Raw genomic sequence first — 26,134 nt, 5'->3', positions numbered from 1 at the left:
GATTAAACTCCTCCTCTCTCTAGTGGAGTAGGAGGCCCATAGACGCTGATCAAAGTTCAGTTTTGTTCCCACATCCCAATGGTATATAGGCGGGGTGAGAGCGGCAGAGCATGCTGATCCTAGATCAGTGTGTGTCTGTCATTCATCATTCTATTTGGCAAATTGGGTAAATTAACACTGAGAAAAATAAAATGTTATTTATCTAATATGATAGTGAGATTAATATGATTGAATTTAGTAGATCAATTAAAGTCAGCCTACATCTGAACACTGTAGCTTACAAGGCCTATAATCAGAGTGGAAGAGGCCAAGCGAAAGGGATAATTGGGCCCAAAATCGGTCTTCTCTACCAGGTGGTTTTATTTCTTTCGCTCACCAAGCGAGGAGTTTTTGTATGGAGGTCAATGAGTATGTCGAATTAGTTTTACAAGAAATGTAATAGCTTTTTTGCTACATGTCACTTATTTGATCTAATAGAAGTTTAATAATGCTTAGGTCAGGGACGGGCAATTGGCGGCTCGCAGACCCCGTTTTGTAGGCCTGCGGACCAATTTCACTCAGGTCTCAATTTACTGTTGACTTAGAATAATAGAATACACATGGAGCAATTTCACTCAGTGGGGGTCTCAATTTACTGTTGACTTAGAATACACATGGTGCAATTTCGACATTTGTTTGTTCAACAGCAGTCACTCAGTTCGCCCATGTCAGCAATTATTTTTAACGTTTGATTGGTAAGTTAGTCTAGCGGCCAGCTATGTAAACTTTTAGTAAAACCGACTGAAATGGGGCCCATTGATCATCAGTTATCATATTAAAAACGGCAAACATTTTCCTCCAACCTATGTCAGCAAGTATCTAATGTGTAGAATTGCAAGAAATTAGCTGTAAAACAGCACATTTTTATTTCCTTCCCATAGCAAAGTAAGTAGAATTGCATTAAATTAGTTATAAAATTGCAACATTCTCTCTCCACCCCATGGCAAAATGTGTAGAATTTCAGGAAATTAACTTTAAAACTCAAATGTTTTGTTCGCAAGTTGGGCATAGTGTGGGTACGCAGACCCACTGCGGCCACCATGATGAGTTGTTTTTTTGTGGCCCCCACCCCTATCAGTTGCCCATCTCTGGCTTAGGTTGTTACGAGTGTACTGATATAAGTAGGACACGTGACAACTTTGAGAAAAACACTTTATACCCAAGTTGTGCACACGCCTATCTGACCTCTCATTGGACATTGTGTTAACTAACCTCCAGACGAGCTTCAATGCTATACAACTCTCCTTCCGTGGCCTCCAACTGCTCTTAAATGCAAGTAAAACTAAACGCATTCAACCGATCGCATGCCCCGCACCTGCCCGCCCGCCTAGCATCACTACTCTGGATGGTTCTTACTTAGAATATGTGGACAACTACAAATACCTAGGTGTCTGGTAAGACTGCACACTCTCCTTCCAGACTCACATTAAGTATCTCCAATCCAAAATTAAATCTAGAATCGGCTTCCTATTTCGCAACAAAGCATCCTTCACTCATGCTGCCAAACATACCCTCGTAAAACTGACTATTCTACCGACCCTTGACTTCGGCGATGTCATTTACAAAATAGCCTCCAACACTCTACTCAGCAAATTGGATGCAGTCTATCACAGTGCCATCCATTTCGTCACCAAAGCCCCATATACTACCCACCACTGCAACCTGTATGTTCTCGTTGGCTGGCCCTCGCTTTATATTCGTCGCCAAACCCACTGGCTCAAGGTCATCTATAAGTCTTTGCTAGGTAAAGCTCCGCCTCATCTCAGATCAATGGTCACAATAGCAGCACCCACCCGTAGCACGCATATTTCACTGGTCACCCCCAAAGCCAATTCCTCGTTTGGCAGCCTTTCCTTCCAGTTCTCTGCTGCCAATGACTGGAACGAATAGCAAAAATCACTGACGCTGGAGACTCATATCTCCCTCACTAACTTGAAGCATCAGCTATCAGAGCAGCTTACAGATCATTGCACCTGTACATAGCCCATCCAACTACCTCATCCCCATATTTGTATTTTTTTGCTCCTTTGCACCCCAGTATCTATACTTGCGCATCTATCACTCCAGTGTTTATTTGCTAAATTGTCATTATTTCGCCACTACTGCCTATTTATTGCCTTACCTCCCTAATCTTACTTCATTTGCACACACTGTATATAGACTTTTCTATTGTGTTATTGACTGTACATTTGTTTATTCCATGTGTAACTGTTTGTCGCACTGCTTTTCTTTATCTTGGCCAGGTCGCAGTTGTAAATTAGAACTTTTTTCAACTGGCTTACCTGGTTAAATAAAAAATTGGCTAGAATGGTCCCACCTGATCTTGCCTCCTCCCGACTGATTTCCATTTAAGACATTACTTTTCATTGTTAGAGCCACTTGAGTATCTGGTCAATAGAATGGATAATCTGTGCTATAATGCAATCATTACCCGTATTCGCCAGTGTAACAGACGTTTAAAACATCAGTTTAAGCATTGTGCCATTAGAACCAATAATAATAATAATAATTACTTGCCAATTACAGCTAGAATGACTAGTCAAATTATGATTCTTCTATAATATCCTACACCATCACATTGTGAATTGGTTGGGGTTCATGGAGGTTAAGACAACTGCCACAGCAAAGAAACGCATGTACAGGTTTATTTATTTTCAAGGCCACAGTATCTTGCCAGCACATCTGAGTGACTGAAGTAAAATGGTAATTTCTTTACAAAAAAAGGAAAGAGGAACATTATACAACAAGACAGACTTATAAAAAATAAAACACATATTTACAAAGGTTATTTTCATAGATTACAGTATAGCTTAGATTGAGTCATGATGAGTCACACACGAGGTTGAAATACAAATGTCTTGACTACAAATGTGTTTTTTTTTGTTGTTTTTTTACATGTTATGCATAAGTTCCTCAAAATTCAGACATAGGAATCATTGAAAAACAGATGGGGAAGCAATCCATAAGGCAAACCAAAATATTCAACATGGTTGTGACAGTGTAGAAGTTACAGAAGATTTAAAGTGCTAATTCAGATTTTTTTAAATTCATAGTCCTGGGAACCAAGAGCGTATTTGAAAGACTGGACGCACCAACCACAGCTAAAATACAAAAAGTCTTTACAGTGGCATAGAAAGAACATTTACAGTGTTTTTGACATGAACAAACATGAATGTTGTACATCTCAAATTAATGATTTTCAGGGCCTATTGATAATGTCTAATTGGGCCAGAAAGTAATTGATCTGTTTTGTTGTCATGTTCATGCATGCTCATTATTTTGTAGGTTAAATCGAAGACAACACACCCCTACATTAATAAAGACACAGGGAGTGAAGTCATGAACAAACCGTGATACTGAAAAAAAAAAAAAGACCTTCTCTATACCGTAATCTTCAAAGATTAGTGGTTTGATGATTAAATAACAAGAAATCAACTTTCCAGAACATAATAGACTTCATCAAAAATGCATGACGTGTCACACTCACCCCAATATGGGGCTAACGTCCTATGTACCTGTACAACGGCTCAAACAGCAGTCAAACCTGCAGTACATTCATACAGTACATTAATTTAATGTTTTGCTCAAAGATTTAAGATGTTGGGAAAACGGACTGTCCTTTAGGTGTAAGTTATTGTCTACTTTGTTGTGTTCCAGAGAAGGCAGATGAGTGCTAAAGCTAAGAGAGGGTTAACTCACACAGGCATAACTGTCCAGGGTCCTTTGGATTTGTGAACAGGCACATGCGGTGGTCTCAATGGGATTTCAGGACCTCTTTCCACAAATTAAAGCTTGAATCCTTAATTGAAACAATAACAAAGCGATTCCCCGCCTGTTTTTGTAAAAATAAAAAAAAGCAGCTGAGGGACGGGCCTGGTGAAATGTAACCACTCAAATTCATAGAAAAAGCTATGGATGCAATTAGTAACCATCCAAGACATAAAAAATGTTAACCGTGTTGAGGCTATACAGGGTTTGTTTACATTTACTTTGTTTACAAACATTGGAGTAAAACAAGCTTATATTTTGGGTTCTGATGAGGTACGACAGTTGAACTAAGCTCATGAGGCATTTAATTATAAGTTATATTCTTCAAGAATCAATGGATGCAGCAACTAAGGATTCTAGCTTTAAATGACAGTTAATGGCACATCTGCTAGGAGAATGATTCTCTTGCTCCTCTGGTTAGAGCTAGGCTGAAATGCAGCGTCATCGGAGTGGAAGGAGCGAAAACAAGTTGTGGACGCCATTTTAGACTACTACAGTATCGAGATGCACCAATGGAAACAGTGTGGAAATGCAGCCTTAGTCTCAGTTTCACTAGGCCTTATCAGACCTTGTTGTCCTCTTCCCACTGACAAGGCCCTTCACCGATACAGCGCGGGTCACATGTCGTGTTCCAGGCCGAGCCACAGCCTGTGGCGTTTTACCTGGGCTTCCTTTAGTCGTCGCTACAGGGCTAGTAACCTCAGCCCCTCCTCGTGGAGGTTTGGTTGGGCTGCCCTCAGTCTTCACCACAGGGATACCCCCCCCAGCACGAGTCCATCTCGCCGGGTTTAACCCAGCCCGAGTTACAGGGCTAGTAACCGCATCCCTAGCCACCTTGGCCGGACTAGAACCATCTCCAGCTCTCCGCACCTTGGGTGGCCTACCCCAAGTTGCAGGGCTACCGGCAGCACTCTTCACAGGCCTACCCCCAGCCTGAGTCACTCTGGCTGGGCTACCCCCAGGCCCAGTCGTCGCCACAGGGCTAGTAGTAACCCCAACCTGTGATACTTTAGGTTTTCTACCCCGCCTCGTAGGGCTTATGCTACGTTCCCTTGGTGTTAGTTGGATTTCACCACCCCCAGTGTTAGTGTCTCGACCTGGGGGTATTCTTGTGACTAAGGTAGGGTTACTAGCACTACCTGTGGTTTGTGTCACGTTGGCCTGGTCATTGCCACCGGTCATTACCACAGGGATATTCACCCCAATCCGTGATACTTTACGGGGCCGACCCCGCGGAGCAGGGTTAGTAGTGATATCTCCAGTTGGTGGTGTTCTGATGTCAGTTTGTGGTGTTTTTATGTCCAAGCGAGGCCTTCCACGTTTTCTCTTTAGTAGTTGAGCCTCTGAGCTGTCTGTCGAGCCTCCCTCTCCCTTTTGTGTCAACAAACCATCCTTTTCCTTTGATGTCACCAAGCCAACCTCTGCCTTCTGAATGATCGAGCTATCATTTTCCTTTGGTGTGACTGAGCTATCCTCTCCTTTTTGTGGGACCAAGTGATCAGCTTCTTTCTGAGACACCGTGCTATCCTGTTCTTTTTGTAGTTCTGAGCTATCCTTGCCCTTTAGTGTCACAGAGCTCTTCTTTCCATTGTGTTGGACCGGGCTATCCTTGCCCTTCCGCCCCACTATTATGCCCTGGTGTTCAGAGAGCGCCTTCACCAGTATGGCTGCCTCTCCCTTGGTCAGAGACAGGCCCCAGCCTCCAGCGTCACTCTCACCCCCCATCTGCGGTTCCTCCAACGGCCTCCAGATGGCACTGTTTAGGGGAGCGATCTCCACAAGGGGACACTTCATACCAGAAAGCCTCTTGATTGAGTTTTTATTGATTAGTGACTTCTTCTTTTTGGGAGTTGAGCTGTTATCCTTCTCTGTGGAAGTTTCTTCTTCCATGGATCCATTACAGACAGGGGCCTGTGGTTCCTCCTTACCTAGTTCTGGCCTCTCTGCTGGTGGGCTGTCGGAGGGCTGCTCAGCCTCCCCAGACACTCTCCCCTGGTCCTTTTCTGGGCCAGAGGCAGCTCTCTCCTTCTCCACAACCTCCTTGGCTGCTGAGGAGGTAGGGGTTAAGAGGGAGGTGACTGTTGGTCTCTTCATAACTTTCAGTGTGTAGACTGATCTTCCTGCTGTAGATAAAGGAAATACTCAACCGTTAGAATGAGACTCACAACAACATATTCTAGTCAGAATGCCAGTCTAACGATCATAACCCTTGGCACATTTTACCCATATAGTGGACCTCAAAACAGTTATTACGCTCTTCCAAATCAGCATCGTTGATATTTCATATCTAGATATAGAACTTGGATAACCAATTAAACAAGAGTGTGAGACCAAATATGGGTGTCCTGTTCCTGTATGCGCTCACCTGGTTTGGAAGCACGAAGCATGGAAGCAGGAAGTATGATCTTGCCGCTCTTGGTGCGTAAAACAGCAGCCACTGGTTTCACAGAGCCACTAGCTGCTCCTGCCTGACCCAGAGAGCTAGCTTGAGACACCTGGGACACTGGGATATACAGATAAATATATTTATAAATAAGAGCTGTATCTAAATGGTTTATCAAAGTTAGCTAGCTAACTCATTGATCCTGCTTAGTGTCCATACTCCCTTGGGACACTGGGACACAGAAAAAGGTGAATCAGGTGCATAGGTGTAGGGATGGTACAAAAGCCTGCAGACACTAGCTATCTAGGGGGGCTGGCATGGCCATACCTCATAGCCTTTCTTGCAGTCAAATGACCAAATTGCCCTCTAGTGGGTGGAACATTATTAAATCAACATTTCAAAAAACGTGCAGAAAATCTGGTGTTTCTATGTCAAACGGTTTTGTTATATTTTGTATTCTGTGATGTATAGAAAGTGTAATATTGGGATGAAACCTCAAAAATGTAATACATTTAAACTCTATGACATGGTAAATGTGTCTTCTTTGTTTTAAGACCATAACCATGTGTGTGATGTGTATACTTTAGTTTCAAAGTAGATTTGTTTAAGACTACCAAGAAACACCCTGATTTAGCCCGCTGCAGTAAAATGATCATTATTAAAAGGTGTCACAAATCCAAAGCCGTATATCTGAATGTTTATTTAAGTTAGCTGGCTACTTCATTGATCCAGCTTAGTGCTATACCTCCTGTTGTCAGACATAAGAAGCAGGTTATTATTACCTGTCATGGTGTTGGGACTAGGGGTGGAAGTAGAGGAGGTGGGGCTAGAGGTAGGGGGGACAGCTGCTCTCCTCTGGGCAGCTAGAGTCCGTTTCTTCTCCCAGATCTCCTTCAGCTTGGCCTTGATCAGCTCCTCTGGCTTTCCTACAATACAAATGAAAAAAATACACCAGAGTTCACATTAATATGCTTCTTGCAATCACATAATAAAAGCATCTCAAGTAAGTCAGTGTTAAGTAATGTTTAAGTAAGAAAGTGATTAAATAAGTAAGTGATAAGTAGCTCCAGTCAAACGCACCAGACATGTATGCGATCTCCTTGACATAGACAGTCTGGATCTCAGTCAGCATCCTCTTTTTCTCCTCCAGAGACTCAGAGTCCACCGACAGGGTACGAATCTCCTTCAGAGCCTGATGAAATAATACATGTTAAAATCCTTTTTATTATTAACCATCTATACCAAAAAATGCGACCATGAAAAAGTTGCGTTTATTCATTAAAAGGATATGAAAATAATGTATAGTTCTTGTGTCTACCACAGTACAGCACAGGACAAAATTAACCAAAACAAATAGCCGGTTACACAGCCACATAACATACTGTCCCATACCTGTGAGAGGAGGTGTAGCTTGGAGACCTTGGGGTCCAATTCTTCCATGAACAGCACCTGTTTGAGTCTGGTGAAGAGCTTCTGGTGCTCGCCGCGACGCAGCCTCTCGGTCAGGGTGCGGTTCTTACGACCCCCTCCCTCACCAGACCCAGACCCCTCCTCCTCTCTCATATCCCTCTGATGCTGCAGGGAACAGGAGTCAAAGGTTAAGGGTTGAGAGTTATTGAGCATTCTATTGGGTATTCCAAGGTATTCTTAGACCTCTTAAAGGGGAATGGAAACACTTTAGGAAGTAAAACTAAGCAAAGAGATTTATTCCATCCACTAATATTAAACATGTGCATTTGACATATACACCTCTATTTTTAGGATTTTGATATTGAACAATGTTTATTTTAGTTATGGGTAGCGCCATCTTGAATTGCCATAGTAGCGATTGACACCAATGCGTCATTGGCAGAATTGAGCAAATTGTGAGTTTTAGCATGGGACTGAAAGTGAATGTTGCCACCAGGAGGCGACTCACCCCACTGGACCTGAAAGGTTTCTCACAACTTTTGACAGCTTTGTCATTGAGATCAGGACAACAATATTAAGGTAAGAAACTGTATACGATAATTTGTACATTTTAGAGTATTTTTTCCAATTGATGAGTATGTGACTTGCCAACAAGCCAAGTAGACAGTCAGCTAAAACGAAGCAAGGTAGCTAGCTAGTTGATTTAGCTCCTATCTTGTCTTGTCTTTTTGATGTAACTGTACAAAATAAAATGACCATATTGACAATTTGTAACCACGCCAGCCCAGGACCTCCACATTCGGCTTCGTGACCTGTGAGACCAGCCACCCGGAAAGCTGATGAAACTGGGTTTGCACAACCAAAGAATTTCTGCACAAACTGTCAGAAACCGTCTCAGGGATGCTCACCAGGGTCTTGACCTGTAGTTTGGCTTTGTAACTGACTTCAGTGGGCAAATGCTTACCTTCGATGGCCACTGGCACACTGGAGAAGTGTGTTCTTCACAAATTAATCCCCTTTTCAACAATACCAGGCTGACAGGAGTGTATGGCGTTGTCTGGGTGAGCGGTTTGCTGGTGTCAACGTTGTGAACAGAGTGCCCCATGGTGGCGGTGGGATTATGGTATGGGCATGGATAAGCTACAGACAACGAACACATTTGCATTTTATCGATGGCAATTTGAATGCACAGAGATACCGTGATGAGATCCTGAAGCCCCTTGTCATGCCATTCATCCACCACCATCACCTCATGTTTCAGCATGGTCCCATGTCTACATCTGTACACAATTACTGGAAGCTGAGAATGTCCCAGTTCTTCTATGGCCTGCATAGAAGGCCTGCATACTCAGACATGTCACCCATTGAGCATGTTTGGGATGACCTGGGCCGACAGGTTATTGAAGAGGAGTGGGACAGCATTCCACAGGCCACAATCAACAGCCTGATCAACTCTATGTGAAGGAGATGTGTTGCTCTGAGGCATGAGGCAAATGGTGGTCACACCAGATACTGACTGGTTTTCTGATCCACGCCCCTACTTTAATAAAAATCGTTTTCTGTGACCAACAGATGCATATCTGTATTCCCATTCATGTGAAATCCATAGATTAGGGCCTAATGAATATATTTCAATTGACTGATTTCCTTATATGAACTGTAACTCAGTAAAATCTTTGACATTGACATTCTTTCGTGAGCTGGCTGCTCGTTCTAAATAGTATAATCGAATCTGTTCAAAACAGTGGCAGCATGTGCAGCACTGGTCATTGGGTTCTCGACATGCAAAAGTGAAACAGGTGTATTTATGCTGTTAAACGGCAACTGCTCCGCCCACAACCGTAAGGCTCTCCAGAGGGTAGTGAGGTCTGCACAACGCATCACTGGGGGCAAACTACCTGCCCTCCAGGACACCTACACCACCCGATGTCACAGGAAGGCCAAAAAGATCATCAAGAACAACAACCACCCGAGCCACTGCCTGTTCACCCTGCTATCATACAGAAGGCGAGGTCAGTACAGGTGCATCAAAGCAGGGACCGAGAGACTGAAAAACAGCTTCCATCTCAAGGTCATCAGACTGTTAAACAGCCATCACTAACATTGAGTGGCTGCTGCCAACATATTGACTCAAATCTCTAGCCACGTAATACATTTTTTTTTATGTAATAAATGTATCACTAGTCACGTTAAACAATGCCACTTTATATAATGTTTACATACCCTACATTACTCATCTCAAATGTATATACTGTACTCTATACCATCTACTGCATCTTGCCTATGCCGTTCGGATATCAGTCATCCATATATTTATGTACATATTCTTATTCATTCCTTTTACACTTGTGTGTATAAGGTAGTTTTTGTGAAATTGTTAGGTTATATTACTTGTTAGATATTACTGCATGGTCAGAACTAGAAGCACAAGCATTTCGCTACACTCGCATTAACATCTGCTAACCATGTGTATGTGACCAATAAAATATGATTTGATTTGAAAAATGCACAGATCGCGTTACATATCTTAAAGAAACTATCAGTAGTTCGAAAACTTGGCATCATATTTTCTGTCATGCTGCTTTGTTGACAATTCCAACCAACTTTCGCCCCAGACATTCAGCCGCCGTCGCTGTGATGTTTTAATTTATGGTTGGAAACCAGTCAATTTAGCTCATTAACGCACGCAGTGTTCATGGTCTTTCAGACAGTTTTGGGATTCAGCCATTTTTGGGAAATCCTGCAAGTGATGCAACAATGCCAATTTACAATTCCAGTTAGCTGGTGTTCTTAAAGCCTAGTGCTTTCATTCCCTTTTAAACTATGTTTTTTGCAATACATGAGAGCTAAGAACTTAACTAGACAGTTCCGTAAGAGGGCCTAAGAATACTGCAAAACAAGATGTTACTCTGCAGTTGTAATGGACAGATGGGAGAAGTCTTACCTTTTCTTTTGGTTTTGGTGCCATTTCCCCATCCTGACTGTTTTTTCTGTTAGGAAAAAATATACATTTTTATTAACCCCAGCTTCCTTGAGACAGTCTCACGCAAAATCATACAGCTAAATAGCCTACACAAACACACTCCAGTCTTACTGTGTGTGTTTGACAGCGGCCCTCATCTGAGCGATGGTGATTCCCTGTCTCCTCTCCTCCACTGTCTCGATGTCCACTGGTTCCTCCTCGTCCTCCTGGGGTGAGAGACAACAATCTGGCTTTACAAAACACTACACCACAACTCAAACAAGTGCAACTGCAGTGAATGTTTACACACAGAATACAAAAATTACAAAATTCAAACCATCAAAAATTAAGCTCGCTTACGTTGGCATATTCATCACTGTCGGAATCCGAGTCATCCGAGGAATCGTCCGAGGAGTTGTCCGAATCAGAGTCCTCAACCTTAAAATCAGGATGTCCGTTCTCATGCATTCTTAGAGTGGTAAACCGACTGAACTCAGTGTCTTTCTTCCATGATTCTGGGCTCCATAGTCCCGAGCCCTCCCCCACCTCCCCTCTCTCTGCATCACTCTCGTCCGACAGCATCTGCTCATCACAGGTCAGCTCATTGGGCTCCACAGGACAAGAGGTGTTGGCTTTGGCTGATCTACAGTCAGATTTAAGGTCCTTTGACTGAGTCAAACTCTGCTTTTTCTGGGCTAGAGCTGATCTGGAGTCAGATGTATTGGTATTTAACCCTGGGGTGTAGGAGTGGTCTTCGGTTTTAACTGGTGTCAATGCCAGAGGCAAGGGAGAGGAAGAAGAGGTTCCTCTTGGGTTCTTCTGTGCCTTTACCTCTCCAGGTCCAGCAGAACCCACGGCTGTGGTTCTGATTAGTTCAGGTAGCCGGGGAGCACCTCCTCCAGTACCTCCAGGCTTAGGGAGCTGGATGAGGGTGAAGCCCCCAGGCAGGGACACTCCAGCTGGGCCTCCCACGGTGCCCTGGCCTGGACCCCTAGAGCCCTGGTCCCCTGCAGTCGGAGGACAGATCCTGAAGGAGTAGGTCCCAGTCTGGCCCAGGAAGCTGGGGGTCTTCAGGGAGGAGGAGACAGTGAGAGACAAGGGGGAGGAGGAGGAGGAGGTCTGGGATGGGGTGATGGCACCCAACTGGCCCATGATGAATTTGATGAGGGGAGCGTGGGGAGGGGGGTGGATGGAGGTGAGAGGGGGGGGAGGTGGGAATGTCTTGGGAGTGGACGGCTTGGTAGCAAAACCTGTTGGGACAACACAAGACATTAGAGGGTGTTGAGGATGTGGTTGTGCGTGTGTGCATGTGTGTGTTCGTGTGTACATTCATCAGTACATGAACTCACGAGTTGGCTTGTCTTGATTCTTGGCCTTTATGTGACGCATACGATTCAGAGGTACCAGCTTGATCAACTGTCCATTGGGCTGACGATACATTTTACAGCCCTGGGAGGAGGAGACTGTCTGTAGTAGCATCTTTCCAGCAGGGGGCGATACACCAGGGGGCGATACACCAGGGGGCGAGCCTTGGGAGGTGCCTGGGGCAGGAGGAGGGGCCATGGGTACCAGGAGCAGGGGAGAGCCGACTGGGTCTTTAGGGTTTGTGGTGGTTTGACCGGTGGAGGTTTTGCCTTTAGATTTGGTGACACCTAGGGACCATGGTGGTCTGTACGGAGGAAGCCTGTTCTTCCCTGGAAACAGACCGCAGGGACAGTAAGAAAGAGAGGCCTTTTCTGAGAGAATACAGAACTATCGCCATCCTTGAACCATCAGGCTTCGGTTACTCTACTGTCTAATTACATCATAATTAATACAGTACAACAAAATGTGCAAGTGTAAAGGTTAAGTTGATAACTTCTACTTCAAGCCTCTATTGAGGAGCAGTGAAAGGATCTTACCTGCTGGTGTCTGGAATACTTTCTGGGCCAAAGCTACTTTCTTAGCCATAGCTATAACGCTACTACTGCCTTGAGGAGCAACAGCAGTGGCTGCGGTCTTCAAGTGCCCAGCACCCACAGGTGTTTTCTTCGCCCTGGGGAAGCAGTTTAGAGACTTTTGAGGGGCCTTGGCTACAGAGCGCAACCTGCCTGTGACGAACGCAGCTAGCCGATTGGCCGGGTGCAGAGCTCCCATCTGCCCCAGCAGCAGTCTGGCCTGGGAGTAGGATTTACCGTTCACCTGGGGAGGAAGAAAAATAAAGAAGAGAAAGAATGGAGATAATATAGGCAGAACAGATGAACATAAAGAACAGCTTCCCTGTGGAGGATAGAGCTTTTCACAAAATCTAGGTACAATTGTTAAATTAGAAATAACTCAGAGCTCCTCAATAAAAACAAACCACTACAAACTACACTTTATGGCTAGGTCTCTTTTCAAAAATGGATTTTAAAAATGTCCAAAATGGAGGTAAAGTGAACCTAATAGTGAACCTTTCCCGAAACGGATCCAGTGTTTTGCCTTCCACCCAATACAATGGATCTGATCCCAGCCGGGGACCCTATACGACGCCGTAAAAGGGGCAAACGTAGCGGTCTCCTGGTCAGGCTTCGGAGACGGGCACATCGCGCTCCACTCCCTAGCATACTACTCGCCAATGTCCAGTCTCTTGACAATAAGGTTGATGAAATCCGAGCACGGGTAACATTCCAGAGAGACATCAGGGATTGCAACGTGCTCTGCTTCACGGAAACATGGCTAACTCAAGAGACGCTAACGGAGTCGGTGCAGCCAGCTGGTTTCTTCACGCATCGCGCCGACAGAAACATACATCTTTCTGGTAAGAAGAGGGGCGGGGGGGTATGCCTTATGATTAACGAGACGTGGTGTGATCATCATAACAACACACAGGAACTCAAGTCATTCTGTTCACCTGATCTAGAACTCCTCACAATCAAATGTCGACCGCATTATCTACCAAGGGAATTCTCTTCGATCATAATCACAGCCGTATATATTCCCCCCCAAGCAGACACATCGATGGCCCTGAACGAACTTTATCTGACTCTTTGTAAACTGGAAACCACACACCCTGAGGCTGCATTCATCGTAGCTGGGGATTTTAACAAGGCTAATCTAAAAACAAAACTCCCTAAATTCTATCAGCATATCGATTGTGCTACCAGGGCTGGTAAAACCCTGGATCATTGCTATACTAACTTCCGCGACGCATATAAGGCCCTCCCCCGCCCTCCTTTCGGAAAAGCTGACCACGACTCCATTTTGTTGATTCCAGCCTACAAACAGAAACTAAAACAACAAGCTCCCGCGCTCAGGTCTGTTCAACGCTGGTCCGACCAATCTGATTCCACGCTTCAAGACTGCTTCGATCACGCGGATTGGAATATGTTCCGCATTGCGTCCAACAACAACATGGACGAATATGCTGATTCGGTGAGCGAGTTCATTAGGAAGTGCATTGACGATGTCGTACCCACAGCAACGATTAAAACATTCCCAAACCAGAAACCGTGGATTGACGGCAGCATTCGCGTGAAACTGAAAGCGCAAACCACTGCTTTTAACCAGGGCAAGGTGACCGGAAACATGACCGAATACAAACAGTGTAGCTATTCTCTCCGCAAGGCAATCAAACAGGCTAAGTCCCAGTACAGAGACAAAATAGAGTCGCAATTCAACAGCTCAGACACAAGAGGTATGTGGCAGGGTCTACAGTCAATCACGGATTACAAAAAGAAAACCAGCCCCGTCGCGGACCAGGATGTCTTGCTCCCAGACAGGCTAAATAACTTTTTTGCCCTCTTTGAGGACAATACAGTGCCACTGACACGGCCCGCTACCAAAACCTGCGGGCTCTCCTTCACTGCAGCCGAGGTGAGTAAAACATTTAAACGTGTTAACCCTCGCAAGGCTGCAGGCCCAGACGGCATTCCCAGCCGCGTCCTCAGAGCATGCGCAGACCAGCTGGCTGGTGTGTTTACGGACATATTCAATCAATCCTTATCCCAGTCTGCTGTTCCCACATGCTTCAAGAGGGCCACCATTGTTCCTGTTCCCAAGAAAGCTAAGGTAACTGAGCTAAACGACTACCGCCCCGTAGCACTCACTTCCGTCATCATGAAGTGCTTTGAGAGACTAGTCAAGGACCATATCACCTCCACCCTACCGGACACCCTAGACCCACTCCAATTTGCTTACCGACCCAATAGGTCCACAGACGACGCAATCGCAACCACACTGCACACTGCCCTAACCCACCTGGACAAGAGGAATACCTATGTGAGAATGCTGTTCATCGATTACAGCTCAGCATTTAACACCATAGTACCCTCCAAACTCGTCATCAAGCTCGAGACCCTGGGTCTCGACCCCGCCCTGTGCAACTGGGTCCTGGACTTCCCGACGGGCCGCCCCCAGGTGGTGAGGGTAGGTAACAACATCTCCACCCCGCTGATCCTCAACACTGGGGCCCCACAAGGGTGCGTTCTGAGCCCTCTCCTGTACTCCCTGTTCACCCACGACTGCGTGGCCATGCACGCCTCCAACTCAATCATCAAGTTTGCGGATGACACTACAGTGGTAGGCTTGATTACCAACAACGACGAGACGGCCTACAGGGAGGAGGTGAGGGCCCTCGGAGTGTGGTGTCAGGAAAATAACCTCACACTCAACGTCAACAAAACAAAGGAGATGATTGTGGACTTCAGGAAACAGCAGAGGGAGCACCCCCCTATCCACATCGACGGGTCAGTAGTGGAGAAGGTGGAAAGTTTTAAGTTCCTCGGTGTACACATCACGGACAAACTGAATTGGTCCACCCACACAGACAGCGTTGTGAAGAAGGCGCAGCAGCGCCTCTTCAACCTCAGGAGGCTGAAGAAATTCGGCTTGTCACCAAAAGCACTCACAAACTTCTACAGATGCACAATCGAGAGCATCCTGTCGGGCTGTATCACCGCCTGGTACGGCAACTGCTCCGCCCACAACCGTAAGGCTCTCCAGAGGGTAGTGAGGTCTGCAGAACGCATCACCGGGGGCAAACTACCTGCCCTCCAGGACACCTACACCACCCGATGTCACAGGAAGGCCATAAAGATCATCAAGGACAACAACCACCCAAGCCACTGCCTGTTCACCCCGCTATCATCCAGAAGGCGAGGTCTGTACAGGTGCATCAAAGCAGGGACCGAGAGACTGAAAAACAGCTTCTATCTCAAGGCCATCAGACTGTTAAACAGCCACCACTAACATTTAGCGGCCGCTGCCAACATACTGACTCAACTCCAGCCACTTTAAAAATGGGAATTGATGGAAATTATGTAAAAATGTACCACTAGCCACTTTAAACAATGCCACTTAATATAATGTTTACATACCCTACATTACCCATCTCATATGTATATGTATATACTGTACTCTATATCATCTACTGCATCTTGCCATCTTTATGTAATACATGTACCACTAGCCACTTTAAACTATGCCACTTTATGTTTACATACCCTACAGTACTCATCTCATATGTATATACCGTACTCTATACCATCTACTGCATCTTGCCTATGCCGTTCTGTACCATCACTCATTCATATATCTTTATGTACATATTCTTTATCCCTTTACACTTGTGTGTATAAGGTAGTAGTTGTGGAATTGTTAGGTTAGATTACTTGTCGTTATTACTGCATTGTCGGAACTAGAAGCACAAGCATTTCGCTACACTCGCATTAACATCTGCTAACCATGTGTATGTGACTAATAAAATTTGATTTGAATAAACCCACCTGGATTAGTCCTACAGCAGGGCAGGTTGGTTGTTTCTTCCTGGCTTTCAGTCTGCCTGCTGGCACTACTCCTGTCAGGAAGGGAGTCACTCCAACCTGCATCTCCGGCTCCTCAGGCTTAGGGATGCCCTCTTCCTCCTCGTCTTCATCACTGTCGTCACTACTGTTGTCTGTGACTTCACTATCAGATTCATCACTATCATCGGTATCACCGTCTTCAGCCTTACTGATGCAGACCTTGAAGGAAGTGGATGATAATAAATCACACTAATGAGCATTCATTTGTCACTGATCAAGTTATGGATTTTAAATCTGAAACATGGAGCATTTCTGAACATTATGTATGACAGCATGAGTTGGTCCAAATAACTGCTTCTTTAAGACAGGAATGGAAATGGCATGTTTATTGCTTCGTTCTAAATGGTTATTATCCCCCCTACCTTGAATATGATGATGGTGCTCTCAGCCTTGCGTTTGTGTGTGTTTGAGAGGAGGCGGACGTGGTAGGGGCCAATGTTGAAGGGTTCGGACAGACGGTTCTGGGTCATACGTCGACACAGAACCCCCAGGACCAGTTTCCGGTGCTGGTCCCAGTTACACTCTGACTGGATCTCCAGCTGCCTAGTGGGCTCAGGAACTTTAGGCTTCTTGGCCTGGGTGGAGGGACTTTTCACTCGTACTACTACAGGGGGAAAGGTCAGATGTCACAGGTTATGGGTAAACAGATTAAAACACAACATCTTGAACGGCCTCTTAAGAACTGTGGTGAGCAGTGATTATGTGTTCCATCTTACCTGGTTTATTTGGAGGTGAGAGGATGGCAGCGATAATTTTCTGCAAAGACAAGAACATTTATAAATGACATTAACTGAGAGGGACTCAGTCTTACATCAACAAGATAGACAAAATGTTTGTCTGCCCCTAGTGACTAGATTAACTTCCTAAATCAGTGATCGCCAACCTTTTCTGAGTCAAGATCATTTTCGCAGTCAAAAAGCAAGCCGAGATCTACCGCTCAGAATTGATTTAATACATGACTTTAAAAAATGTAAGCCTATGCAACATTAACCTAATAGGAATGAGGTTTGTGCAGTAGGCCTAATACATTATCACAGCATATTGGCTATATGCCTGGCCTGCCAATATTGTTCTTCTCAAACCATATTATATTTCAAAACTCAAGCTTTGATAACAAAATAGATCAGTTGGTGAGGCACAGCGGAGCATAAATTTAAACAAGCTTTTTTATTTTACTGGACTGATGGTACCTGATGGTCAGTCTCGGTGGAGGTAGAGAGAGAGCAGCAGAGGGTCTGCCTCTCACGGTCCCTGCTCTCCTCTTTCCTCCAGTGAGACTGACCAGAGGGGACACCGTCTTCCACCTGATGATGGAGTCTCACTGCATCTGCCTCATGCACAAATTCATGTTGTTCTTATGACCAGAGAAAGTGAAATATTCCTCAATATTTAAATAAGACACGACGAGCTGCTAATAATAAAAACGCAGGCCTATCGATACACTTGGCTGCAGAGCGAGTAGAAGTAGGGAGAAGCGTGTTTTATGTTTCGCAATAGTGTTCAATAAAAACAGTGTTGACAGTGCTGAATAAAAACATGAACTCACTCATAAAAACAGCAGCTGTTTGCTGTATTCTTTGACAATCTCTCTCTGGTCATGGTTTTAAAAAGTTCTGAAATCTCACGTAGGCTAGTATCAAACTTCGGTGTGGGGTCATGGAAGCTGTAGGCGTAATGATTTGAGCTATCTGATTGGCCAGCACAGTAGGCACACTTGATTTAGTCACAGCGCTCCTGGACCGCCGGGTAGGCTGAGTTTGTCCCTTCAGACAAATTAAAATGGTTCACAATGGGAACACTTTGCCTACCCAGCGTGCAGGGCTTCTGAATCAAGTCCACCTACGGCCAACAGCGCAAGACAGGAAAACAAATTATAGGAGCACAAGACTTTATCATGGGCTTTTCTACAGAAATGTTCGATGACTGACTAGGAATGCCTTGAAGATTGACCAGTCGATCGCACTCCTTAATGCATCTACTCCGACAATAAATATTTAGTGTGTGTGTGTCCTGTTCCTCACCTTTCTGCTGCTGGGGATGATGGAACTATTATTGTCCTTAAAGAGGTGGACCTGTGGCGGCAGCACCTGGGGCGGCGGTTGACTGTTAAACTCTCTGACTCTGGCGCACGTCATCATACTCTCAAAGTACTTGTAGACTGGGTCCTTGTCCTCCTCTCGCAGCTGCAGATTGCACACACACACACACACACACATTCCTTCATAACTTTTTCATATACAACTTTTGTCAAATCAAGGTTTCCATCATATCACTACAGTTGAGTAATTTAGGGTGGTAGTTTGACACTATATGATGTGTCTCAAATGTTCCCCCATTCCCTGCATAGTGCACTACCAGGGCCCACAGTATACTATGACAGAGGAATTTACCTCGGGTGTGAGACGAGGTACGTAGCGCTTGGGACCAGGGTTGTAGATTCTGGTTAAAGGCTTGATGGGTATGTTGGGGGCAGGTTTGGGGCTGAAGAGGGGTTCGGGGTCCACCCCTGATGTGCAGTCCCACAGGGTAGAGACACAGACGCCTCGATTGGGCTGGACCTCATGCGCCACGTTAGACACAGCTGGGCAGGGAGAGGAGAGGAGAAGACACTTTCATTAGCTTGTTCAAGTTGGTGCAATGTGTTATTCATTTGGTCAATAGAGAATATAATACAACTCTCACAAGTCCCCAATTGCACCCTGGGTATGAACTTACTGTAAACAGGCAGTGTCTGGTGCTGGCCGTTCTCTGCTGCTGTGGTCTGTTTGGTGATCCTGCGTTTAAAGCAGGAGCAGCCCAGCATACAGTCAGGTCTGTAACAGTGGAGCGGACCCCTGGACACCCGGGCCAAGCTGGAACACACACACCCCAGCCTGCAGAACTCAGAACCACACTCTGGACTGTCCACTGGACTGGCCTGGGGGGCACGGCTCTTAGGGAGACCCTGGAGGGCAATGACAATGAGGAGAGAGACCATCAGAAAATGTGTGTGCGTGTTATGTGTGTGTGTCTATAAACTAAGTCCTACCTGCGCAGTGAGCAGTGCCATCAGGGCTCTCTCCACTCTCTCAGTAGTGATGTGTGTTCTATCGTGTCCTTGGTAGAAGGTGGCATCTTCCATCTCCATCATTCTCAGCTGGATCTTAGAGAGACCAACCAGTCTGAGCTGTTTCTTAGAGAGGCCAGTCAACCCGCTGGAGAGGCCTCTCCCTGGGCTGGAGTCCCTTCTCACGGCCCCCTGACCTGGAGGAGACCTGGAGGTACGAGGAAAATGTTTAATGAAAGGCTTTATTGTCCATTTTAGGGTAAAAAAGGAAACTTGTTGTAGGCTTACATTAGACAGGTTCAATCCCAAATATCTACATAACATCCAAACTATGAAAAACAATTGACATTACTGGCATTTCAGACCTATTTCATATTGCTTTGGGACAACAACAAATATAGATGTGTAAACGATATGATTTGGCATGGGTATAGCATGTCTTTAGTGACATTTCCTTACCGTTGCGCAGTAGGAGGGCTGGTGACTTTAACCCCAGCTGTAGCTTTAGCAGCAGTAGTTTTGTTACTGTTGGTGACCTGGATGGGCCGTAGCACAGAGGAAGATCTGGCTTTGCCCTGGGCTGGTGTTATATGGTGCTGTTTGCCCTGTGCTGGTGTGGGTTTGGCTGCTTTAGGAGGGGTCCTGTTGATGGGTGGAGGGGGTTTCTTTAGAGCTGCGTAGAGGAGGGGTTTCCGAGAGAGGGGGCAGGGTCTACAGAAGGCGGGGGGCGGGGGGGCACGTGTCTTCAGAACGCTGTCGAGGGTCCGCACGTAGCTGGTGCTGGTCACAGGCAGCTGATAGGCCACGGAGCCCAGGGGTTTGTGGGAGAAGGCAGCAGCGCGGTCGCTGATTCGCTGGGCCTCGCTCTCCAGGTATTGGTCGAGCATTTCGCTGCAGAAGGCCGAGCGGTTGGGGTTGTGGTTCTTAGAGGTCTCTTTGGTCCTGATGAACTTGTCCCTCCAGCCCTTGATCTTGGTCAGGTCACTGGTCTTCCCCGTCCTGGAGACAAAGGACCTGCTTCCATCTGCACAGCGAAGAGACAAGACCGTTAAAGAAGAGATACGGTCCCAATTCCAAATCAACCTCTAGACCCTTCACCTAGCCTCTACCTCTCTGGTGTTTGGAGACTAAGTAGAGCCATCATCATATTGCACTTATCCAGTCCCTTCAGATCTGCAAATACTGACAGGATTGGGGCTTGTGGGTTATCATCAGACCAAATAATAACCTCACCCATTAACACTCCCCCATTCTACCACAGTGGTGGGAGTCACATTACTAGGGCTAATTCTGAGTGTTTAAGTTGATGTAAATCCCATAATTGCCTTGCCTTATTATCTGCCTGACTGACGAGGGGGTTCAATGTGGATGATGACAGTAAACTGGCTATGAAGTGGTCAGTGACTGATGTATTAAACTAGCTGAGCCATGCAATTGAAAAAGCGCTATCATCTTTCAAGTGTAATTCATTTACTACTAGGCAGTCACATTTCTCAATCAGGAAATAATAACATGTCTATTAATACGTCCCCTTGTTGGCAACCACGACAACATCCCTACGGCCGCCACGACAACATCCCTACGGCGGCCACGACATCATCCCTACGGCCGCCACGACATCATCCCTACGGCCTCTACCTATGGCTCTACTCAAAAACCAGTAATAACTCAGTGAAAGTAAATAATACGTTTTGTGTTGGTGTCCCATATAATGATCACTGGAGAGCTTTAAGATATGAGTTTCAACCATTTTTAGAAACAACCAGTAATCTCACTGCTGTTTTGCAGGTCTTATTGCTCCTGTATGAGGCCTACATCGCTAGTAAATTACCCATCACTTAAGTGTGACTCACCAGTGGAGGTAGCGCTGCCCAGCCCAGTGAACACAGGCGGAGACAGCGGTAGACGCACCCCCAGATACTGTAGATCGATGGCCAGGCCTGGGTCCAGGGAACTCAACTTCAGCCCAACTATAGGTAAGGGGAATAACACACACATTATCAATGGTGAACATTACTGTGAAATATCTAACTATCTTAGATGGAGAGGGAGGAAGAGAGAGAAATACAGAGTGCATGCGTGAGTGTGTGTTGTCCACTCACCCTCCTGTAGGACAGGGTGGATGACCTGTCTGTATTTGAGTGTGTTCAGGTCTTGCAGTAAGATAGTCTGCAGACCTGCAATCTTCTCCTCAACACTCTCCAGTACTGCACACACACACAGGTTAGAAAATAATAGAATAGACCGGTGTGTCATCATTATTGGAGACTTTCAGAAATGCATGCTGTATTGTGAATGCCAATCAGTGAAAACAGTAGTGGGTGTTGATGTTCTATTTTGTGTCTCCAGCAGGTCTTGTTGCCAAGTACACTGTAATTGACAAGCCCCAGTAGAATAGAACTTCTTCGCTCCCACTTACCAGTTTTCTCTGGCTGTTCCTGAGTGACTGGTGATGTGTTATTGGATGGCATGTCCTCCACATGGACACCAAGAGCTTCCTGTGACACAGAGGAAGAGATGACCGTGTCAATACTGTCTGCACCTTCAGCAAAGTTAAACAAAGTTTCCCTCCTATATTTCCGACTCTGGGGTTTCTAAATGAACATTTCCGGATGTCTGAAATTCCTATTTCCCATAACTCTGACCGCACACAAGTGTCGTGTTTTACCTTGGAAGTGAAGGACACAAAAAGTAGACCCTCCACGTCATCCAGTTCCGGTTGCATAGCAACAGATATCGGGCTGCTAGTTGCAGTGACAGCCGCTGTCGCCGCCTTAGTACCCTTAGAGACTTTTCCGACACTGCCCCACCGATTGCCCCCCGGTTTACGCCCCTTCTTCCATGGCTTAGGGACGGCAAAGGGGGACGCGGTGGGGGTCAGAGGTGAGGGGGTAGGAGAAGGCTTGGGTGCAATCTTTTGAGGTTTGGATGTTTTAGGGGTTAAGCTCGCAGCCTTGTCCTCTTGAGTTTCTGTAAGCGAAATGGGTGCGGTCATGGTTGGTTCTACAAGCGGAACCTTCTGTGAAGGCGGAACCTCAGACTCCATTGGTTCTACAGTGGAAGGTTTTAAAGGCTTTGAACAGCTGTTGGTGTGTAACACAGTAGACTGTGAAGTATTCTGAGGGTTAGCAGTCAGGCTGGCCTGTATGGAGGGGTCCATCCCAGCACCCAGTCTCTCCCCCCCAGCCCCTGGGCTGTTCTCTGGCCTGGAGGCTCCTGAGGGCAGGGCTAGCTGGGCTCGGAGGTACTGCCTGTGGAAGACATGGTCACTGTCACTGTAGTCCAGATCTATCCCCTCTTCACTGGCAGACACATTAGTCTGATTGGCGTCTGAATCTGCTGTACCAGGAGCTACTTTCCTCAACTTCCCTGAGACTTCAGCCCCCACAGGGTGAGTTGTAGGGAGAGAACGTTTCTTCATGCTACAAGACAATAGGGGGTGCAGATGAACAAAAATATATTAGCGGTGTATCAAGAACGAATGGAAAACAGAATAGCAACAGTAAAACACTAACATTCAGTGAATTGTAAGGAAAACACTGGAATTATAGTACAACACGATAACAGAAAGCTTCACTCACCTGATATCAGCCACAATATCGTTTACAGTCACAATATGCTCAGTCCCCTCACCACCATTGGACCTAACAGAGCTACGACCAGGGGAGCGGATATCTCCCGGCCTGGGCTTTGCGAGGCGCGGGCTGCCGCTGTCCTCCCGGAAGCCCTTAGCAAAGGGGTTATAATCTATCTTCAGCTGGGTGATCCTGGTGTTCTGGTACGACGTCACTGCATAGAACTCGGTCTGCGGGAACGTGAAGGTCATGACCTCCGGGCCGAGGAGCTGGAGGTCAAGCAGCTTAGGGTCAAAGCCAAGGTCGTCTCCATCTGCGACGGGGATCACGTGTAAACTGGGCCTGTAGCGGTGCATGGAGTGCAGCAACACATGTCCCTCCTGGTCCAGGCAGTGGTTAGTCAGTTTGAGTTTATAGAAGGAGACCAGGCTGGCCATCCAGACCTTCCCCAGGGCTGATGAGTCCTGGTGGGGAAAGAGTCGGCATGAGGCCTGGGTGTGTGGTTCTCCAGGACCACTGGGTTCCCACTCCTTCAGGTTCCAGCGATGGCGGTACGTGTCGACGGGGGTGATTGACAGGACCAGGCAGTAACGACGTGTTGGTTCCAAACCCGTCAGGCGGTAGCGGCAGTAGGGAAACATGCGCCGGCCCTGTTTGGTGAGGATCATCTCGGTTCCACAGCAGTGGAACTCCCTCCAGACATTGCTGTTCTCCAGAGTGACCCCCACACTACCACATGAGCTTATCGCTGAGAGGCCTCCCTCCTCGGGCTGCAGGCCTCCGGGGGCTGGGCCACTGGCAGCAGATGATGAAAATGGTGAGGGGAGGGCTGGGTTGGCACCAGTGTTTGTTACGGTGGCAGCTGCTGATAAAGATGCTGATGCTATGGGTGGGTTAGCTGGCTTAGCATCAGAGTTTATCCCACTATCTATGGGTACGGCTATGGTTCCACTCGCTTCTTTGTTTGTAATGGCATCAGTGGATAATGTTATTGCTAAGTTCACGTCACTGTGTATGGATGATGCCATAGCTAGGTTGACTTCAGTGTTTGTTATGGTGTCAGTGGATGAAGTCATGGCTATGCTGGTTAAGCTTGCATCCTTGTCTGTCATGGCTACAGCTTGGTCCTCCACCCCATCCTCGTTGGCCAGGCCTGGCTCCATGGTGACGCTGTCAAATGGGATTGATGTGGTGACAGAGGTAGTAATGGCCGAGTCCTCTACACTCTCCTCCATTACAGTAGGGTCCTCCATAGATGGGACAGAGTAAACGGTGTATACTATTCTTCTTCACTTAAACATTTTTTTTTTTTAAAGCACCTCAAGTTGAACTATGGTTATTTTCAGTTGACATCCTGGAATAATGAAAAAATAATGTTACGTTAGAAAAATGTCTCATGTCAATGGCCAGATAGTGAACCAACTAACAACATGTAAGGACATGTCTAAATTAATTATTACAGCATAATATATATGTTGTGAAAATTGTAAGAAAAACATGGAGATGAAATAAGATTTGAATTGATCAAAATACATTGTTTTCAGATGTGTGACCTTTCATGTGAAGTTTAGTGTCACCCAAAAGCAGTAGGCCGATCCCTAAAGCTTGGACTTTATCCGAGACCACACATCACATACATTTTCTGTTTATCAGCTTGTTTTTGGAATTTTCTTGAACAATGGCATTGTATTCATGCAATGTGTCATTCAAGTGTAGCAGATGAGGTTGGTCAGCTCACTAGGCTCTCTTCAATGGTAAGTTGCCATAGGCTTTAGTTCAGATGGTTAACACAGTCTTGAGTTGGGTCCTATGGAACAAAATTGATTAGCCTAGTTACTAGCTTAAGTTACATAGATGCTAGGCCTATATTAAAACACGTTATCTAAACTGATTAGGTTAAATTAGCCTAGCTAAACGTTTAGGCTAACGTTACAACAATATTTCCCTGTGCAGGTTAAAATGCAATTATGACATTAACTGGAATGTCCTTGTCAATTTAAGTTCAGAAACAATACAAATACCACGACTTCCTTTCATGTAGCCTATAGAAGTGTTTATTGGAGGTGTTACCGTTATTATTTGTTAAATATGGTTATTCCAAATTATATTTCCATCTCAACAATCAAACCAGTATTATTTTCCATGGGCTTTAAATCGTGTATTTCTTCAAAAACACATGCCAGTGTCGAGTATAAAAGTTGCTTGACAACACCCCTCGTCCTCTCCTCCCCAAGCGTTGTTGTAGGCCTCCAGATATTTAGCCAGCAAGTTAAAAAGTTGGACATTCACTGACGCCTACCTTCCACCACCGTATGGCGTGTTGCGCTGTTTGGAGAGCAATAATAACAGTGCAAACTCCAACTGTTGCGTGCCGTCGTCGAAACAAAAGGCCTCGAAATAATCTTCGAGCGTGCACATAAATTCGCAAATGGAGGCCGCCGAAGCCACGCAATGTAGCCTAGCATCGACCATGCACACAGGCTACCAAGGCGCATGCACAACATCAACCCTCAATGGCGCGTGATTTCCCACGCCAGCGCGAGGAAAAGCGGGAGTCCATCCCGAGGATCTCTGCCACCTCGAGTCCAATTCGTGGCCTCGAACAACTCCGGCGAAAAGTCTGTGCAATAAATAACAAATACACAAATTGACTCTACCTTTGTGAATCGTGCAGGAATCGGATAGCGAACTGTCTGTTGTGACTCTTCGAATCTTGTGCATGTCCGTCCACTTCCAGGCTATCTCTCACTCCTTTCGAACATCTATCTACACATTCTCACTCCACGGAGACACACACACACACACTCAAAACACACACATCCGTGCTCGGGGTGTGACGTAAGTCACCATGGCGGCACACACACTCAGGTTCGGTCCGTGTGTGTTGCGCAGGCTCCCTCCAGAGGTTTAGCGGGCAGTTATTTCTTCGGTGCAGCCGCCACAAAAAAAGCATAAAATACGATTCAATCTTTAGTACAGCTGATAACGCGGAAAAAACGTTTAGCCTATCTGCTCTGTTTTGAACACCTCCACTGGGGGAAATGGCAATTTTAGCCTGTATTCCTGCTGTAGCCTATTTGTGTGTGTGTGTGTGTGTTTATCTGCCTGTCTGTCTGATGGTTGGACGTC

The 26,134-nt window shown here is 45.9% G+C and overlaps 1 protein-coding gene across 4 annotated transcripts; it reads right to left on the bottom strand.

Moving 5' to 3' along the window:
* Nucleotides 1–2,668: 2,668 nt before the first annotated feature.
* On the bottom strand, nt 2,669–26,134 carry LOC139582693 (MAX gene-associated protein-like). Of its 4 annotated transcripts, XM_071412925.1 has the most exons (25): nt 25,305–25,628; nt 24,744–24,812; nt 23,012–24,359; nt 22,099–22,852; nt 21,850–21,928; nt 21,533–21,637; nt 21,284–21,400; nt 19,890–20,454; nt 19,413–19,638; nt 19,100–19,328; nt 18,775–18,965; nt 18,406–18,567; nt 17,101–17,140; nt 16,747–16,988; nt 16,307–16,543; nt 12,464–12,743; nt 11,912–12,256; nt 10,923–11,812; nt 10,695–10,789; nt 10,545–10,590; nt 7,583–7,765; nt 7,271–7,382; nt 6,973–7,116; nt 6,173–6,310; nt 2,669–5,930 (listed from the first exon to the last, which is right to left on the bottom strand). In XM_071412925.1, the coding sequence occupies exons 3-25, from the start codon at nt 24,256–24,258 to the stop codon at nt 4,360–4,362; spliced, it is 7,998 nt and encodes a 2,665-aa protein (XP_071269026.1). In that variant the 5' UTR covers nt 24,259–24,359; nt 24,744–24,812; nt 25,305–25,628; the 3' UTR covers nt 2,669–4,359. The 4 variants fall into 4 exon arrangements, with proteins under 4 accessions (XP_071269026.1, XP_071269024.1, XP_071269027.1 ...); XM_071412923.1 differs by lacking the exons at nt 24,744–24,812; nt 25,305–25,628 and adding an exon at nt 25,663–26,134; XM_071412926.1 differs by lacking the exons at nt 24,744–24,812; nt 25,305–25,628 and adding an exon at nt 25,663–26,134 and having other exon boundaries at nt 2,669–5,927.

This window comes from Salvelinus alpinus, chromosome 8 (assembly GCF_045679555.1).
Source record: "Salvelinus alpinus chromosome 8, SLU_Salpinus.1, whole genome shotgun sequence".
Taxonomy (NCBI): Eukaryota; Metazoa; Chordata; class Actinopteri; order Salmoniformes; family Salmonidae; genus Salvelinus; species Salvelinus alpinus.
This window is presented reverse-complemented; position numbering and strand designations above follow the sequence as displayed.